Consider the following 20,872-nt stretch of genomic DNA (forward strand, 5'->3'; position numbering starts at 1 on the left):
TACATATAAACTGAATGTCAGTAAGAAAACCACAATTGATGGAAAACTGTGTTTCCTTTAAAAACAAACATGTTTCAGTACAGCTCTTATACTATGAACAGAGTCCATGATGCTTTACAGATGGGAGTTTTGTTATTATCAAGATATGAGTAGAGGAAATGGTGAGCTGTTAGTTACTAGAAAGCCGGCTATGTGTAATAACTGTGTGTGACTGCTTGCATACAGTAAGCTTCTATACTCGTCCTGCTACGCAGAAATTAGATAACTCGCTGATGAAGTACCCGGAAAGGAGGATGGTTAACAAAACTACATACAAAAGAAACATTCTGCAGATATATGCAAGAAAATGACCACATAATATGAAAACTTTAAGCTTGCTGCCAAAGGTAGCTGCTGGAATAAAAAATAAAAAATCTGTTTCCCACTACTCCATTCGCTTCTTGGCTTCAAGTGACTACATGTGGAACATGTTAACCTTGAAGTAAATAAAATCACAGTAAAATATTAACTAAGCACAAAGCTAGAAAACATTTCAAACAGTTTTCCACACTTTGGAAATTATTGTATTATTCTTTTGTCTTTATTTGAAGATCTGGTATACAGACTAAAAACAAATATTTAAAAGCAAAGAAAACAACCAACAAACTTAAAAAAAGGAAATGTGCAAATCTCCACACTGTGTTATAAACTTGGTAAGAAACCAAAGATCCAAAACCAATTAGAAGAAATACAGGAATGAAATACGAAAAGTCATTTGTTTATATGATCAACATTATTGTAGTGAAAAAAAAAAAAAAACGTTCTTGGGTTTTTCGCATGTACACTCATCCATCTGGTAATACAACTACTGTAGATAGAGAAGTTGTATTACTTTGAATTAAAGGGTCCCAGTTTTAACACATTCAGAAGACATTTAATAATAAAGCAAAATGCCTAAGTTAAAGAAAACCTGTTATATGGGAGGTTGTTCCAAATAAGCATTTATAAATGATTACAAATAGTATATTAAGTTGTGATTTATTTAGTGTGTGTTCTTTCAAGTTTAGCAATAAAGGGAAGTTCTCTCGACTGGTAAAATAAAATAACTAACTCTCTTTCAGAGGTAGGTTGAGATGGCACTGGGCTCGTAAGCACTATCAAGCTTTGCGATGTTAGTTTTGCAACAGTAGTATCATCTTAGTTACATTCTGCTGCAGCACAGCTATTAAACAAAAGGTAGGAATCAGATGTACAGGTAAAAACCATGAAAGAAGAAATGCCTACAATGTAACAATTACAGCAATTAATGTTCTAACACAGTACTTAAGACTTTCTTTGAAGAAAACAAAAATGCAGTTAAAATAATTTCCAATGTTTTCAAGCTGTATTATAGTGGAGTAACAGTCACATGTTAAAATTAGGATAACCTATGGCATCGGACCAGTGTTGGTAGCTTTAAAAATACAAAATGCGTTTACAGCCCATAACTGCTCACATGACACAAGATTTTTTTTTTCAAAAGGTAACAGACACAAAAAAACTTTTGATCAATAAGAATCACTGAGCGAAAAAGCTGCCAATTCATCAGATGCATGCAAGCATTTGTCATTCGTTTCAAAAGGCGACTACTAAATTGCGAAATCAGACATTATCTGTAAACCATCAAGATAACAAGAAAGCAGGTTTTTGAAAGGAAACGGTTAATAGGGGGCTATAACGCTTTTAGGCAGCAATTTAAATATAAGGCGTTCATTCAAAATTGTTTAATCCCCTCTGGCAGTTTCAGAATGAGAATCTGTTTAAGGCTCGCTCAGTCAAGCTAAAGTAAATTTCCTGAACAAACTGGCTATGATAGTAGATGATTCATACACACAAAATTCTCTTTCTTTCAACCACATTTTATTATTTCACCTTCGTTTCAATCGAGAGGAAGGGGGGGAAAAGGGACTTTTTCAACAGAACGATTGCTTCCAGTTGTATGAGTCTATATATCTTCTTCTCCTGACACTGAAAATGAAGGTTTCAGGGACTTTTCCTGATATGAAGTGGTGATTTACAGTGCCCCATGGGCTCAGTTGTTTGCATTTCAGCACCTGTCTCTATTTGATGTAATGTTTTTAATCTTATCAAATGGTTCTTGCTAAAAATAACCATTCTTAAAAATGAATGGTATAAATAAGCCAGTGTTTCCAATGGACTAAAAGCTGTTTGTTATGTCCGAAGCCAGGCAGACATTGCACAAGTCTATCACATGTCGTGTATCACGAAATACTAGGATTTTTTTTTACATTCTACATTCTTCAGTATGGTTTGTCTGTTTGGCAGAGAATTTAATTGGATTTTGAATAACTCAAATCATACAGTGTCTATCTGGCTTAAAGGCTGATGGTGTGTGTTTGCTATTTTGAAAAGGGTATGTTGGAAAAATGGAATTTAAAAAAAGAAATTCCAATTTTGGTACCCCACTGTGTGGTGTTATTGGGGTATCAGGACATATCTTGATTATATAAGTAGTACACATTGCCCCCTAGCTTCTACATAACTTATGGGACCAGAAAAAGACAAACAACAACATGGCCAAAAAAATAAAAATAAAATAATAAAAATAAAACAAACACTAAGTATTCCATTCACATTTCAATGGAACAGCTTCACTCCCAGGTCATCATCTTCTGACAGGCAATCAAGACCTACAAAGGACAAAAAAAGAAAAAGAAAAATGCAAACATGAGAGCAGTGCTTGATGTTAATTGTTTTCGACCATCTACTGCATGTGGTGTGCAGTTGAGATCTGACTATATTTAAAGTAAAAAATATATATATATTGGATTGGGGTGTTATTTAGCCATTCCAACTCTTAATAACAATTGACTTAACATGTTTTTATTTATTTATTTACTTTTATTTGCTTTCTATTAACACTACATAACATAACTAGGCAATACATTGAATGGCAGAGATATTTTCCAATGTGAAAACATTGAGTCCATCGATGCTGCATGATGTAATCAACGCTGTTTATCATCCATTCGGTGATGCATCAAACAACAGGTGAAACACATGTGAAACAGACATCAGATGGAACATATTCTTCACTCTTGATGTTCTGGACTTTGCAGTGACATCATCATGTTCTCATACAGTCATCCAGAATAGACTTTCATAAACAAAAACAGATTGTGAACTGTCTGGAGAACAGGAGAGTACACTAAGTGTATAATAGTTGCATCTTGCTGTATGGGTTTTGGATGATGACAACACAAGACCAACACAAGCTGCCCACTTTCCACACAAGGAGTCTAAGAAGGATCCTACAAATATTTTGGCCTCAAAAAAGTACTAATTAGGATTCTCAACAAATGCCAAAAAGAAAACATGGTTATAATTATCATGAGAATATGATGGAAGTGGATAGGTCATGTTTTACGGGAAGCCATCACCAAAACAGACCTCTTTCAGACACCTGAAGGGAAATGCAGGAGAGGACGGCCAAAGACAACATGAAAAATCACAATAGAAGCATGAGCCAAAGAACATCAACACACCTGGGGCACTTTACAGAAACTGGGCAATTACAGACTTAGGTGGAAGAACTTCATTGCTGCCTTAGGTGCTAAAGATGTAAAGGGCAGTAAGAAAGTAAATGTGTACAGTACCAGCCAAAGGTTTGGACACAAGTTTGGATTTATTTTCTACATTCTAGAACAATACTGGATTTTTTATTTTTCAAAACTATGAAATGACACGGCATTGGGTAATTAAGTTACAACAGCAACAGCAACAGTCAGTTGTTATTTTAAGACATGAAGGTCAGCTGCTTTGGAACACTCCTTGTAAGAACCATACCGTGAAGTGCATTTGCAAAACACATCAAGCACCATGATGAAACTAGCTCATGAAGACCATTCCAGGAAACCAATACCAAAACTAACCTCTGCTGCAGAGGGAAAGTTCTAAGATGTACCAGCCCCCCCAAAAAATCACCTACTTAGCCATTATAAAGGCTTTACAGAGCCAAAGCAGCAGACACATCTCAATATCAACTGTTTAAAAGAGATTAATGCATATTTTGGATGCCTTCATAATGTAAAAAGAAATAAAACAACAAGAAATTAAAAGTTGTTTTCAAACTTTTTACTTAAACAATTTTAACTCAAACATTTTCACTTAATGTTGTTGGTCTTTTGGCTTCTCCTGGCAAGGGGTCACCACAGCAGACCAGCCGATCCGCACACAAGCTTGGTACAGGTTTTATGCTAGATGCCCTTCCTGGCACAACCCTCCCATTTTATCCGGGCTTGGGACTGGCATTACATCCAGTGGCTGGGTTTTGGGCATTGGCTGGGAATCGAACCCAGCCCTTCCACATGGCAGGCAAGAAAATTACCACTGAGCCACCAATGCACTTTAACATTTTAATACATGGTTGAAAGTAACATAATTGTGTTTTATGTTTAATATAGAATTAGCAGTTTTATAAAGTGTGGTTACCATGGTAGCATCCATATTAATGGAACAATGCCATTAAGAGCATTCAGATGACATACTTAAAATGGCATTCATTAATAATTTACAATTAATCTATAATTCAGGCAGCATGGTGAAGTGAATGTTGCAGGACTGAGAATGCACATTTTCATTATCCATAATAAATAAGTAATGGAAAATAGTCTTTCAAGCATAAACTGTTAAATAACTTCACACATTATTGGGAAAAAAAGATTGCAAAAGTCATTTACTGATGATATTTCAAGGTAATTTGCTGATCGATGATAGAAACATGCAGAAGTTGTAATGAAGTGCAAATATTAAAATGTTTTTACTTTGACTACTTTTATATACAAATAGAAGTCAGCACAAATGACACATCACTTACAGGGATGTGTATCTGTATATGCATGTTTAAAAGAAAAAAAGCGAGACTGTGTTTATATTGCAGTTATCATGAGTTGAAAGATAAAAGGACAATTTGGACATGTCAAAAAGCACAGACTAAACTAAGTCCAATCGAATTAACAGGGTTGGTTGAAAAATAATAAGATCTACCAGAAAACTTTAAAATAAAATTTGCAATCTTGCTGCAAAATCCAGACAGATGGCTTAGGACAATGAGACTCCCATTGCTATGTATTAGAGATGGAGGGATAAAATTGATTCAGTAATGTGTCACACTTCTTTTGTGTGGCAATTAATGCACAGCCACACTGACTCAAAAATCCTTAATTAAATTAATTTTAAATTATTTTTTAATGGGACATTTATTTTGGAATATGTTTGCATTTAAAGGGTAAACTTTTTCAGTTCATCTATAATCCTACAAGTGGTATTCTCTAAACTATTCACTTAATGGCAGGCAGCACATCATCCTGTGTGCCAGGAGCGGATTATTTGCAAAGTTTGTTTAAAATAAAAATTATGTTTTTAGATTCCAAATTAAAAAAAATATATATACAATCAAGATATATATAAAATGGTGATACTAACAGAATCACAATACAGATTGAATTAGCACTAAGGTATCGTGATAATATGGTATCGGGTGGCACCTGGGTGAATCCGATCCCTACCATGTTTATCCTTAACATGTTGCTTAAATTCAGCAAAATAAGTAATCACAATAAAGCATAGAAAAGTATACTGACTCACTGGGAGATCTTGCAGTTTGTTGTTCGAACAAGGCGCCCTGTGTAGTGAAGATTACACCTGACAATGTTGTTGGTGAAGTCCGACTCAAGCACCAGGTATTTGGGATTAACCTGAACCTGGAGTTCAGAAAAAAACAAACAAACAAACAAACAAACAAACAAAAAAATATATTGATAGATATACACACACATTATATTATATTTAATAGTATGAAGTTGTTATAAGAGAGTATTTAAGATCTTTTATTCATAAGCAAATTAGAAATGGAAATAAAGGCTCTGCCAGAAGCATTCCTGATGTAATTGTTTTTCCAGCGACACAAGGGAGGCCTGTATTTGCATGCCTTGTATTAGCTCTGACAGGACAATCAGAAATAGGAGCACACCGAACACAATGCAGCAGCATAGCTCACATTGCTGGAGGAATCTCTGTCTAGCAGCTGCATTTGATAAAAAATGAACTCCTTCAACAATTAAACATCCATCATGTTCAAGCTTGTTCTTTCAGTCATACAGTATTGTGAAAAAGCATTTAGGCATCCTTCATATTAAATTAAGTTAAATTAAATGATGTTAATTATATTTAAAGGAATTGAAACAAATGTTTTTTTTCTGTGACATTCTGCTCCAGAATGGCTAAATTAAAAAATTGGTTGTTTACAAAACAACCTCAGCAGCAACCTCATTTCGCCTCTTGTCTGTTCCAACCCCTTAGCATTCAGCATCACCAGTATTGTAATCACTGACCTGAACATCTGTGCCAGTTTCTCGCTGATTCATGCAATAAATGCGATGTTTTTGTAATATTTGAATGATTCATACTGTAGGCCACTGTGTGACTTAACAAACACACAAAAACATTCCTCTGAAACTGGTCAGGTACAGGGACTGAACTGGAAATCAGAGACAAAAACTTGCCAAAAACAAAAGCCAGAAAAGTCCTTTAGGAAGGCTGGAGAACGATTCCTCAAGACTACATAAAAAATACAAGAAAGTCTGGCTCTTTGGAAACAAAATATGATGAAATGACGGGTAGCTCAAGACTTTTGCACAATACTGTATATTCTCTCCAAGTTAGAATTTTTAAATCCAATTCGGTGTTGTGACCATTGGAATAACCATGACAATATTATTCCATTATCCCAACATACATCCATGGTCAAACTCTCATTAGACTCCCTGCCAATGTTTATTCAAGCTGTATTTTACATCATAATAGCAAAGTGTTCCTCTTTAAAACAAGTTTGTATAATCTAAAATAAAATTGAATGCAAATAACTGTCTTTGCAGCATTTTGTTCCTTTCTTTGTCAGTTCTCTTTAGGGGTTTTGTTCTAGGGATTTGTAGTCAGGTGATGTGATGTGTGGCAGCTCTCTGTATTATTGGCTTCACACACAAAAAAATCTGCCAGTGGGAATGAGGAACCGGGGAGTGACAAATAAACTGGCCAACATCATTTTATTGTCAGCCAAAACTAGACACATGCACACACAGCCTGAAAACAAGGTGAAAACTGGACAGGTGGCAACTTTAATCCAATCCCATTTATAATTTCTGAGTGAATCCCTAACACTCTCAGCATACACTTACATTAATTTAGGTTTGGATCTGGTTGTGTTTGACACAGGTCTGCCATGTTTGCTTCAGATTTTTCACTTCCTTTTTTTTTCTACAGCTCCTGCTAAAGCTCCTTTTTGACCACCCCATTGTTAGCATCTGTGTTTAGTTTGGTTTCTTCTGGTAAACAATGTGTGAACAACACTTTCTTTTTCTCTGCCACTTATAAACCACATTAACGTTCTCTCTGTGCTCTCTTTGTTATCATCGCTCTAATTTTGTAGATTTTCCAGGTATCCCAAGTTGTCTTTTTGTCTTGTGCTAGTTTCTGACTAGCCTGTAGAACCAAACCGTTACTGTTGCCCGACTCCTTTTATGGAAACCCTGGAATAGCCCAAATAAAAAGGCTTTCTCTAAGCATTTAGCTGCTTCTGGATTCCATATGTTATCGATATTAGCATGCTTCGAATTAGCAGTGTTGAAATGGTCCGACAAATGGAACAAACTGGCAAGTGAAACACAAAATGAAAGAGTTCTGGATTGCATTAAACTCATATGAATGCTATTACCTTCAGGATGTAGTTTCCTGGCTTGATATCTGTAATATCAATCCACTGGCAGTCAATGTCTGCACTGTATGTGTCATAGCAACCTGGACTGAGACCCTGGAGGAGCATTTGAAAACAAGAATAAAAAAAGAAAGATGGTTACAACATACACTCCAGCAGTCGGACATTTCAATACAATTCAGTGTTATTTATTTGTATAGTGCTTTTGAAAATAGATTTTGCCACAAAGCAGCTTTGAAGTATCCAGATGTAGGTTTATTATCCTAATAAGCAAGCCAGAGTTGACAGGAGCAAGAAACCTTGAGAAACAAACCTCTTCTACTAGACCGTGCATCATAATGTAATGTTGTAATCCAATGTCACTATCTGCGTCGGTGTACTCCTTCAAATATCCATATAAGTCTATAAACAAGAAGGTTCTTAGCTTCTTTTTTGTTCTTACCCTTTCTTTACTTTTTAAATTATATATGAACCCAAGGACAAACTTTTCAGTTTCTGTTGCGTCCTGGTGAGTTTAGTACATACAGTACCTGTTCCATCTTTTTTGCTTTCTTAGAAAGATTATAGTGCACTAATAATTACTGCATTTGCCTGCAACTTCTAACCCAGACCCCCATCAAAAAAGTGACCTCAAATCAATATGGCTGGCCTCTCCATCAACAGCAAACAAAGTAGCATTCATTACTTTACTTACTTTTTAGATTAATCAACATACAGACATAATGGCTCATTAAATCTATAACTTTGACTATACAGCTTGTATGAAGAAGTTAATATACAGTACATCAAGTATCTGAGTTAGCTGGCTAGAATAAGACAAACAAAATCAAATGCAGCATATTCAATACATCACCCGCCACTTCATTAGGTACACCTGTTCATACATCTAATCAGCCAATCACATGGTAGCAACACTTGCATTAAGACATGTAGACATAGTCAAGCCAATCTGCTGAAGGTCTAACTGAGCATCAGAATGGGGATAAGAAGGTGATTTAAGTGACTTTGAATGTGACATGGCAGTTAAATTCAGGCAGGCTGGTCTTAGTATTACCCCAACTGCTAACCTGCTGGGATTTTCATGCACAACCATCTCTAGGGCCTATAGAGAATGGTCTGAAAAAGAGAAAATATCCAATGAGCAGAAATTCTCTAGGCAAAAATGCCTTGTTGATGCCTGAGGTCAGAAAAGAATGGGCAGACTGGTTCAAGCTAAAAGAAAGGCAACAATAACTCCAAAAAAATAAGTAAAAATAAATAAAAATCTCGACACAACCAAGGTATGCCAAAGAGCATGTCAAAGCAGATGGTCTACAGCAGCAAATGATGAAACTGTGTACCACTCCTGTCTATTAATAACATAAAACTGTGGCTACAATTCGCATGGGCTCACCAGAATTGGACAAAATTTACTTGGTCTGATAAGTATCAATATCTTTTGCAACATTGAGATGGTAGGGCCAGAAAGCATGGATTCATCCTGGCCTATACTAACAGTTCAGGCTGATGGTGGTGTGATGGTGTTTGGGATATTTTTGATACTCATTTTTCCTCTTATTATTAATTGACTATAGTTTAAATGCCATAGCCAACCTAAGTAGACTCTTCGTGACCACAGGATAATGTTTCATGTCACAAAGCTAAAAATCATCTCAAACTGGTTTATTGAACATGACAATGAGTTCACTGAACTCAAATGGCCTCCACAGTCACCAGATCGCACTACAATTAAGCACCTTTGGTGTTCGGATGTGGTTTAACTGGTGAATCGCAACGTGGGTATGTAGCTGACAAATCATATAAGTCATCTAAGGATGAACTATAATCTCTGAGGGATGTTTCCAGGACTTTGTTTAATCTATGCCACAAATTCTATGCCAGTTCTGAAGCAAAACAAGTACAACCCAGTTCTAGCAAGGTGCACATAATGAAGTGGCCAGTGAATGTATATTGAATTGAAACCTTTCAGAACACTAAATAATGCATTCATATTTAGATATGTCTCAGTTTTGAAGTTAAATTCTATAAAGTTAGCTCTAAAGGATGTCCATTGTGAGCAGATTGTACTGATTGTACTACTGTACGGCTGAAACAAGGGTGAGACTTGGCTCCCTTATTTACAATCTATGCAAAGTGTTGTAAATATTTTGGCATAGAGCATACAGTAAAATGTTGTCTACTGTATTTAGTCTGATATATCTGGTCAAAATTTCTTTTACATTTAAGGTTAGGCGTACCTGAGTATGGGAAGTGCAGGCGTAGCGTTTAAGATGACCAAAGTCACATGTGGTGTCCTCCAGACAAAAACTGGCCTTGTGTCCTTCTGCCACTTTTCTACCTGTGCTCACTTCCAGTAGGTCATAGTGACTGAATTCGTCCATACTGTGGTAATGTCTGCAAGGGGGAAGAGTGTGTGAAAGAGAGTGATTCATTCATTCAGTCAACATAATCTAATAAAAGTAACAACGCAAGCAATTCTCTTTCATTTGCACTTGTTCATTTCGCCTGTCAGCCCACGGCACTTTGAGAGCACTGTATTCGTTGGTAATGTTGGGTTCGAGTGCCACGAGGGCAATTCAATCAGTCACAGACTACTGCAAGAGCTGTTCAACAAGCAGTGACTAGTGTTAAGAACCTCAATTCAGACTCACCTCACACCTTTTGTGGCACACATTCTAAAACTTGTTTGGCAGTGATGTAGGAATTGGAACTCAAGGGAATATCAATCAGTCTGACAAGGTGCACATTCAAATGTTTGACTTTACAGTATGCTATAGACAGATATGAAACATCAATGAGGGCAAAATTTCAACACTACTCCTTTTGTGAAAGTAGACACTTTCCTGATATATGACCTAAGTGTTTAGCTAAGGCATGTTTTAGTAGGAGTCTGGCAGGTGATGTAATAAATTCCAAAGCATACTGGATCAGAAAGAAATTAAAGCATAAGAATGAATTAAGGGCTTTCCGAAAGCAACTTTTAAAGAAAGACACTGACAGGGAGCAAGGCTCAGAGTTTCCACCAGGATAGAATGTTATTCATGATTTAAAAAACATTGTAATCCTGAAAGGGCGGCACGGTGGTGTGGTGATTAGCACTGTCGCCTTGCACCTCCAGGGTCCAGGTTCGATTCCCGGTCAGGCTCGATGTCAATGTGCATGGAGTTTTCATGTTCTCCCTGTGCTTGGTGGGTTTCTCCGGGTACTCTGGTTTCCTCCCACAGTCCAAAGATATGCAGGTTAGGCTAATTGGCGTTCTCAAATTGCCCATAGTGTGTGAATGGGTGTGTGTGCGCCCTGCGATGGATTTACACCCTGTCCAGAGTGTACCCTGGCTCGTACCCTAAGCCTTCTTGGATAGGCTCCAGGTCCTCGCGACCATGAATACAGGATAAAGCGGTATAGAAAATGAGTGAGTGAAAGAGAGTGTAATCCTGAAATGAGGATGAGGTGACAAACACTACAGGTCAACATATAGAAAAAATAAATTCAACTTTTTTCGCATTATTTATTTATTATTATTGAATTCAAACTGAAACTTGCAAATTCTGTCTGGCCATTAAAACAATGCAGATGGATCAAATTATTGTCATGTGTCAAGCTATTTAAAATAATACTTGTGTTTAATAGTGGAAACAAGAGCATTTCCTCTTACACAATGTGAGGAGAACTTTTTGGAACTAAACTTTTGATGAGGAAATTGGGACCAAACATTTATGTGTTAAGAAAACCACTCGGTAGTCAAAATAATCATAAAAAATTCTGATTCAATTTACTAGGAAGCATGAAGATAGCCAATATAAAAAAGTCATGTGGTCCAAACTAGCCTTATTCAGAATTATGTATGAGTCGGGGTAAGAAGGGAAGCACCTGAAGCGATGCACTCATCATGCATTACGGCTCTGAGGGCAGTAGTATGGTCTGGGGTTGCTTCAGGTGGTCAGGTCTAGGCTCAAAAACATTATGCGGTGATAAAATAAAGTCAGCTACAGATCTGAAAGTACTGAATAACTAAGTATTTAAGTGTATTTAAAAACTAACATAATTGATTAAAGCAACTATTTTCATTCCTGTTAATTACACTAACTGTAAGTTAGAAGCTAAATGCTAGTTCTGCAGAAGGAGATGTGTTGGTGTGCCAAAATAACCAGTTAAATAAATGAACAAATTATAATCTATTGATAACAAATAGTCATTGAAAATCTATTCTATAAAAGCAATATCATACTTAAGGTTGTGTTGCACTGAATACCATGACACTTAGCTAACTGTCACACAGATTAACTCTAGATTTCTTCTGAAACTTTAGCATGGTGCTTACAAAAAGTTATTCCTCAACGTGCACAAACTTTACTGACGTTAAACAATAAAGCACACACTCTTAAACAAAGAGACAGGGTTGTAATTTTTCACTAACGATCTCTGTTTGCATGTGACAGGCATTGAGGGATCTGAAAACATCACATACTGCACCTGCACAAACAGAAATGACCTCTGACCTATGTTCTGCCTGACCAGCGCTGACGTAGGATAATAATGGAAAGCAATAAATACGTGAAGGTCATTTACGAACAGAATGGCCTGACTGCCCTGTTAGGGAAGTGGAATTTGACCATCATCTGTTTCCTTTTAAACCATTTTTATTATTATTTATTCCTCTTTCTCCCTGATGAGAATGAGGCAAGTTTTAACATTTTAATTATGAAAATGAGTGTCCACTTTGTGCATTTTACAGGAATAATATATATCTTTGTATATATATATATATATATATATATATATATATATATATATATATATATATATTTTTTTTTTTTTCTTGTGCATAGGCTGCTGTTTTAAAACCCGCAGGGGTAAAACTCTGCTCCATGCAGATAATATTGGCAGACAGAGACAGAATTTAATTTATTTTTGATTAAGCTCAGTTAAGGTTAGATACATAGCTGTCTGAGGAATTTAGACTCAGGATAATGGCCAGCAGCTAAACAAGCCTGCAGCATAATCCCCCTATCCAAAGAGAAAATCCTATTAAATGCTGCAACAAATAAGAAAACAATGACGTTGGAAGTGGTATTTCAGATCAGGTGGTACAGAATTATCAGTCTAGCATAAATATCCATAACGTCCCTATTTCGTTTATTAAAAGTCAATTACTGGTATCATCAGTGTCTTGTTGACCCATGTAGGTCAGTATAAGACCTAAACCTGTCACTACGGAGCCTCACAGGAAACAGGATAATTGGGTTGGACTCACTGGTGACAGCTGTGCCACTCCCAGGTATGCCGAGGTCGGTTGGGCATGAAATCAGCCGTCCCCTGGTTCTTAACCCGCTGAGGGAAGCGTAGCAGGACCCTGACATCATAGTCTGTGATGTCAGAGGTGTAGGCTGAACTGTGGAAAAGTCAAACATTCCCCAGGCCATTAAGAACAAAAAAAAAGCAATATATTGTAAGCAGTGATATATTACTGCCACAGTTAATTACGACTGTCATACTTGACCAGCACATTATTCCGCCTCCTTTATAAAACAAGTGTACATGTACTGGGCTTTTGCAGAATATATATAAAAAAAACAAGAGTAAACAGGAAACAGATATTTACCTAGAGAGGCACTTTTCTTCAGCAGCACAGCGTAGAGAGTACATATGGGATCGTTGGATGTATGTGGAGGCCTGGATGTAGTGAGGGTCTGGCACTAGGTCAGGCAATCCTAATCAAAAGAGACAACTTCAATCAATTTGTGATCAAGGCATAAATTAAATACTGTTAAAACGTGATACATATGAAACTTACAGCACAACAAAATATTTTTTTCACATATCCCAGGTAGAGAGCTGGGTCAGAGTGAAGGGTCAAACTTTTAATTTGCTTCGAAAATTGTACTTGTTATGATTTGTTTCCTACCGCAATTAATTAAACTATTTAAAAACTAAAAATAGTTGCCTTGCTTTGTGCACTGGTGAGCAGTCATGTTGAAACTGGATTGTTTTTCAGGAGTTGGGCTCGGCCCATTACTTCCAGTAAAAGGAACCCCACACCAGTTCCAAAATGACTGTTCACCAGCACATGGATGAGCAAGTTTGGTTTGGAAGAACTTGACTGGCCTGCACAGAGTCCCTTAATCTGATAGATCAACTTAATCTGATAGAACACCCATAGGATAAATAAGAGCTGAGACTTTGACCCAACATCAGTGTCTCACCTTACAAATGCGTTTCTGAAAGAATGGTTAAAAAACCCCATAAACACACTCCTAAACCCTGCTAATATGAAGGCAGGCGAGAAAATACGTTTGGCTATATAGTGTGTGTGTATAGCGTGTGTGTATATATACAGTATCTAACTTTTTTATAACTTGATGTTTCAGCCTTGTCCTTGGTCTCAGTTTGCACCTTGCAGCTCAGTTTAGCAGCTTGTCAGCTTGGCATTTGTGTTTTGATTCCAGCATTTGGCTCACTTGTTTGTTTCTCACTTCAAATAAACTAGCTGTTGTTTGACTGGAACCATCCTGAGACCAGCTCCCTCAAATGCTCTTCAAATATTTTTTTAGGCCCACGGTCTATTGTGTCTAAATGAACACACCAAAAAAGGAAATGCACCACAGATTTGATTCAAATTGATTTAATAAAGCAGCGCGACCTTAATACCCTTAACCTTATTATGCTAGTACTGTATGGTTTCATCAACCACTCTTTAGAGTTTTATAGTTCTTGTAACGGTTCTGTTTAAGGTCTAACATCAGTAGGATTCCTTACAGAAATGGGTCCCTACAGAACTGATTTAGAATTTTTTTTAAGTTGTGAACGTGATGTCATCATGTTAAACACGAAACTGATGATGTTAATAATGCCTTAAAGCATAACGTATTTTAGTGAAACATAATCTGCATTGCACGTACCCACCTAGAATAGCACTGAAGTCTAATTGTAAGGAACACAACCAAAATATATAGAAAGTCATTGCACGATAGGGAGATAAAGTAAGCACGAACAGTAGAACAACAATGATCTCATTTCTCTACTTGGTTCCAAACTGGGCACAAAATCAAGTCTGTTATAAAAATAAATGGAGAAAAGAAGAAAAAAAGATGGTGGCTGTCAGAACTAATATCTTTAACTCTTTCAGACGATATTATAAAGCACCAAGGAACCAGCTTTTTTTTTTACCTTCTTATACAGTACGGTTAAAGAACCAGACAAGACAAGGGCAGCTTTAAACCAGTAAAAATGCTGCAAGGTGAACACCTAAACACTAAACTTTTATGGCTTTAGAGCTTTTAAGACTTGATTGCTGCACATTGGTACAAAGAGTGCTTCAGATATGCGTTTTGGCAGTCTCAGCTCTGAATACACATCCGATTTGTCAGCTGTGTCTGAAGCAGGCTTTGAGGCTTCCTGGGTCAGGTCTAGTAAATAGTGTAACATCAGTGTGAAAAAGGAGAGGTTGGAGTTTCTTCTAGAGTTCTGGAGTATCTTCCCCTCACTTCAAACAGTTTGCTGTTCTTTAATATATGATGTTACTTTATCTTTACTACATGTAGACTGTTCAGTACAACAGTCAAATCCATACTATGTAATTATTTTTTTTTTATTGAAGTTTGATTAACTGACTAGGACGTTAAGCAGTTCTTTGATTGTCTCTTTGATTCTCAAACAGGAATTCGGATGCATATAAAACTATGATATGCTCATGATCAGCCATCTCAGGCATATACTGTACACAGCACCAACAATTAAAAAAAAAGGATTTTCCAAACCCAGTGCTTCATTCTCACTAACTTACTCATCTTCAATACAGCTTTATCCTGTATTCAGGGTCACGGGGACTTGGAGCCTATCCCAGGAGGCTTAGGGCACGAGGCAGCGTACGCCCTGGACAGGGTGCCAATCCACACCCTGGACAGGGCACACACTCACACACACACTAAGGGGAAATTTGGGAACGCCAATTAGCCTAACCTACACATCTTTGGACTGTGGGAGGAAACCGGAGTACTCGGAGGAAACCCACCAAGCACTGGGAGAACATCCAAACTCCATGCACACAGAGACGGGAATCAAGCCTGGCCAGGAATCGAACCCGGACCCTGTAGGTGCAAGGCGCCAGTGCTAACCACTACACCACCGTGCTGCAATCTATTAAAACAAATAAAGTGGGTGGTTGAGGGTGGAAGGTGTGGAATCTGGCATGCTGTTGGGATATGAATGCTCACTAAAATCAAATCCTTGAAGCTTTCTATTCTGATACAGTAACTCATGCAATGACCACCTGTCTGATCATCAGTGACCCAGAAGGCTATGTGACAAAGAAGCAATGTGGAAAAAGAAATCCCACGCTTATATTATCATCCAAACATATTAACTAGATATTTTTTCTTCTTTTCGTTTTGTAACTTTTTGTAAGTAAAGTGGCCACCCTTTCTGTCAACCCTATGTCTGTTGCTTTTGAAACTGAGATCACTTGCATGCAAAGAAAGGAGCTCCACATTACAAAATAAGCCTTTTGGCTTCAGCTATAAATGGGCCTCATATGGCCTCCTTGAGTCACTTCCTCTCTTCGTCACGCACACACACCGACCTACACACTTGTAACCAGAAGGCAATATTTTCTGTTTCCTGTGGCAACCCCACTTATTACGAGAACATTGTATACCTATGTTCAAGTAATTTATTGCTCTTATTTTCACCCCCACACCCAAATGCCATAATCCCTATGTACTTCACTCCACCCTTTGTTGCACATACTGGGATCATTCACCCTGTAAATAGCAGCCCCCCCCGAACACTCCCACCACCAAACCTACTCGACCCCACTCCACCCCTCAGCCACCCTTTAGCTTGATGAAGTCACTGCCAACCTTCCAAAAACAATGAGAACATTTAATGCAGAATGCCTGGCCATATACTAAACATACCCTTGCAGATTTTGCAACACCTGGTTCCAATAACATGGCGACGTTTGGAGATGAGATAAGCTTGTATTTTGTTTCATTTATCAATTAAAATACAGCACAAAAGGAATAAAAAATGCGTTATGTCAAAAAAGAATGTCAGTGTTGGAAGACAAAAAACATGAAAACTAGTAGAATATAATGTCCCTTCCCAGCTGCACAAGCAAATAACTTTGGAATCAAACAGTGTAGTTTAAGTCCCAGGTGCTTCAAGTTTGTCTGACCCAAAGGAGCTATGCTTGCCAGGAAACACACTGGTATGGCAAGAGAGCTACATTTTTTTAGATCTCACTATTTTTTTTCCTCCATTCCATTTCCATCAAAGAGAATATGAGAAGGATTTTGAAACATACTCCACAGGAGCATCCATTTCACATTACCACCAGCTGCGCAACTACATTACAATACAGTTTATCTCTGGTGTCCTAAACTATTGTGTACCTCATACTGAATAAGTACAGTACCAGCAACACTGAATATATATTTGTCATGAACTTCAGACTAAATATATCAACTGTGAAATAAGTAACAGATCAAAACTACAACTATTCTTGCTGATGGTTTTATAAATACATAAAACTTAAAGCTACAGAAAGGAATCAGGAATATTATAAGCTCTGCAGCACATACAAAATTGGATTTCTTGAACAGATGGTGCAGTGTGTGAATGTCACTATACCTCTTTGCTGAGGTCGGTAGACACTTCCTGCATTGGTGCTGGGGTTTTCTGCAAAGTTAGAGCTGAGAGGGTTACGTGCAGGTTGCTGAACGAATGGAGGCTGAGGTTGTGTTCTTCCAAATGGTGGAAACTGCTCATACTGGGGGCTTTGCAGGCCAGGTTGGCTTACACCAGTTGCAACTGATTCTGCAGCATTACTTGTATCAGGAAGACCTGCCGTTTCCTCATTGTACAAGCTGTGCGTATATCGGCGGTCCAAACCATCTGAAAATGGAGGTTGTGCAGGTTGTGCAGGTTGTGCAGGTTGTGCAGGTTGTGCAGGAGCAGCAGGAAATGGTGGACCATATTGTTGATAGTAGCGGTAAGTATCATCCCTAATGTCTGACCTAGGAGCCACTTGCGCCAGCCCTCCTCCTGGAAATACAGCACCACCATAACTTCCAACAGAATAACTAGCGCCACCTCCACCAGCACCATATCTTACTCCTGTGAAGCCTCCACTAGTGTCTGCTGAATACCCTGTTCCTTGGAATGGTGGTTCAAAAGATTCATATGGGGCATAATATTGTGGCTGCTGTTGGAAAGGGTACTGTGGGTATGATTGGACACTGAAGGAAGAAGAGGAGGATGATGAAGAGGAGGAAGAAGAACCAGTTCTGTAACGTGTGCTAGGGGAAGATTGAAACCGACTTGATTCACCTGTTCCAGTACCAACGCTTCCCTGACGCCAATTTTCTGGCACTTGCCCAAATCCAAATGGGTGTCTGGTCTGGCCCCTTATGGTTTCTGAGTTACCTCTGGAAGGTGCCTGTCTGCGCACATTCCCCCCATTTGGTCTGGACCTTCTGTTAGGGCTGTCAGCTAAAAGTACTCGATGACTTCTGTCCTGTTCCTGTCCACGAGCCGGGACATACTCAGCTCCACTGTTGAGCAGGCTAAACACCCGTCCGTTGTTTTCCCATTGGATCACTTGCCTCCAGGGATTTGAAGGGGAATCTTGTCTCTGACTAGGAGATTGAGCCTGTGACTGAGCTTGTGACTGTACCTCAAAAATGCCCAGCAACATCCACACCCACCAATATATAAAAACAGGCTGCATCTTCACAAGATTTACATGGAAAACAACAATATTTAAAACTTGAATTAATTTCTGTAAGTCCAGATCACTGAAAAATTATCCTTGCCCCTTGCTCCGAAGTGCACAACACAGCCAAAGGGATGAAGATTGCAGTGTCCATAGGTAGCCCTTAAAGTTAAAAAGCAGTGTTAAAATGTAGTCATTTGAATGGTACCTGTGCAGTGGAGAGGACACTTCTATCATCCCAGAGCAAGCAATTGCATAACAACACCTCCTCGTCCTGATGGTTTGGATGTGAAATTGTCAGTGGACTGAGCATTGCTCTCTAAGCTTCTTTCGTGAGAGCTGCTTACTGCTTCCTAACTCCAGCTTTCTATTTGCCTCTCTGATTGCTTGCAACCTCTCCCAAAATGTCCCCCTCTTCTGTGCTCATGCTATAAAGTTCCCTCCCACACGGCCCTAGTGCTAGAGCTGTTCCCCTTTAACTGTAGCAAAGACAGATTTCTGTAATAGCTTCCAGAGTGAACATCACCATCTGTGGAGACATTTAGATCACCGGCATGACATGTTCTCTACATAGCACAGATTTTTTCATGGGGACAGGATGGGATGCTTGGTGCAAAACCCTTTTGTTGTGCCTTACATAACAGGGAACGGAAAGGGGAACATATTAAAAAACTCTAATAATAATAAAAACCAGGCAAAATTCCTTAAAATGTAGATGGAAAAAAAAAGAAAAAAAATCAGAGGGAAAAAAATCCATTTGTGTTTAGATATTGTAACTGCAAGTACTGTGTAATCTAGTGTGCAAATCTGTACCTAAAAAACACAACAGCTATTCAACAAACAAATATGCAATATTGTCATAGTCAATATCTTATTTTGTCTTTAAATTTATGTTAAAATGTTAATTATGTTTCTATTTAAAGTGTATAAGCGTGCTGAACCACACTGTTCAGACAGTTGTTATGTCAGCTGCTTTTTGAATCAGAAGATTCCTTGGCTTATGATTACTTAGGTAGAAAAGGTTTAAACTGAAAGCTACTGAAGCCATTTGGAAGACAATGATAAAATCCTAAGAAGTTTGGTGTGTTTTCTCAATGTGCTTTGCTTTCCTCTCACAATCCAGAAACAGATATTCTTATCGGTGTTTCTAAATTCCCTGTAGTTTGTGAGAGAGTGTGTGCTTGTGTCCTGCGATGGACTGGATCCTCACCCATGGTGTACCCTGCCTCCTGCCTCGAGTCCCCTGGGATAGGCTCCAGATTTCCCTTGACCCTGTAAAGGATAAGCCGTGGCGGCACATTGGTGTAGTGGTTAGCACTGTCGCCTTGCAGCTCCAGGGTCTGGTTTCAATATCCAGCCAGGGTTGATTCCTGTCTTGGTGTGCATGGAGTTTGCATTTTCTCCCCGTGCTTGGTGGGTTTCCTTTGGGTACTATGATTTCCTTCCACAGTCCAAAGACATGTAGGTTTGGTTAATTGGCGGTCCCAAATTGCTCATTGTGTGTAAACGTCTGTATGTGTGTGATGGATTGGCACCCTGTCCAGGGTGTACCCTGCCTTGTGCTCTAAGTCTCCTGGGATAGGCTCCAGGCTCCCCGCAACCCTGAATACAGGATTAAACGGTATAGACGATGAGTGAGCAAGAGAGCATTATTACAGTCTTAATAGATTATATACAGTATAAAATTACAGGCCTATCTAGAATATTATAATGATTATCTTAAATCAGGGAGAAAGAGCTACAGGACATATCTATATAAGTGATACAGAAAAATGCATGTATAGTGGGACAGGCAGCAAAAGAGGCATCTCAAAGAGAGGAAAGAGACTTTCCTATATATCAATTGTGTATACTGATTGCAATATAACATTCCAAGGATTTATGGACTTAGCCAATCCACTAATTGCATTATGGAGTTTATTTAGTCTCAAATGTCCTGCTTCTTTCTGTTAACTGTTTAATGACAATTTGTTTAAAAGACATTTGCACACAGTTTTGGTTTACAGCTTTCTAAGTGGGTCTTGAACAAACATTGTAGTGCCTATTTTGTTATCAAAGTCAGCATTATACTAGGTGTTTGTGTTGGCCGACCTAATCAGTAATGTTTCAAGTGTGCCAGCGAGTGAGGCATGACTGCATTCCTTTTGAGATTATGGTTTTAAACTGAACAGCTGTGAACAACCATTTTCAGGCAGTTTATTTGAAACGAGACCCTCTATGGATAAAAGTAACTGGTTTTCACAGCACATTCTTGGCAAACGCTGTGCAATGTGCTTCAAAGCAAAGTTTGTGGGCTAGAGAAAATAAAGAGAAGGTGGAGTTGCCTTAGGGATTGGGCTAAGCATCCATTTACATTAATTCAAGCATTGATGTTTATGTTATATATTTTATCATCAGTGCCAGTGATG

At 38.2% G+C, this 20,872-nt stretch overlaps 1 protein-coding gene across 1 annotated transcript; it reads right to left on the minus strand.

Moving 5' to 3' along the window:
- Positions 1 to 558: 558 nt before the first annotated feature.
- On the minus strand, positions 559 to 18,852 carry loxl1 (lysyl oxidase-like 1). The gene is made up of 7 exons (XM_053500458.1): positions 17,381 to 18,852; positions 13,353 to 13,461; positions 13,005 to 13,142; positions 9,988 to 10,144; positions 7,751 to 7,846; positions 5,626 to 5,741; positions 559 to 2,669 (listed from the first exon to the last, which is right to left on the minus strand). Exons 1-7 carry the CDS (start codon positions 18,477 to 18,479, stop codon positions 2,663 to 2,665), a joined length of 1,722 nt encoding a protein of 573 aa, XP_053356433.1. The 5' UTR covers positions 18,480 to 18,852; the 3' UTR covers positions 559 to 2,662.
- Between the last annotated feature and the right edge of the window lie 2,020 nt (positions 18,853 to 20,872).

The sequence above is a fragment of the Clarias gariepinus genome, chromosome 7, assembly GCF_024256425.1.
Source record: "Clarias gariepinus isolate MV-2021 ecotype Netherlands chromosome 7, CGAR_prim_01v2, whole genome shotgun sequence".
Classification (NCBI taxonomy): Eukaryota; Metazoa; Chordata; class Actinopteri; order Siluriformes; family Clariidae; genus Clarias; species Clarias gariepinus.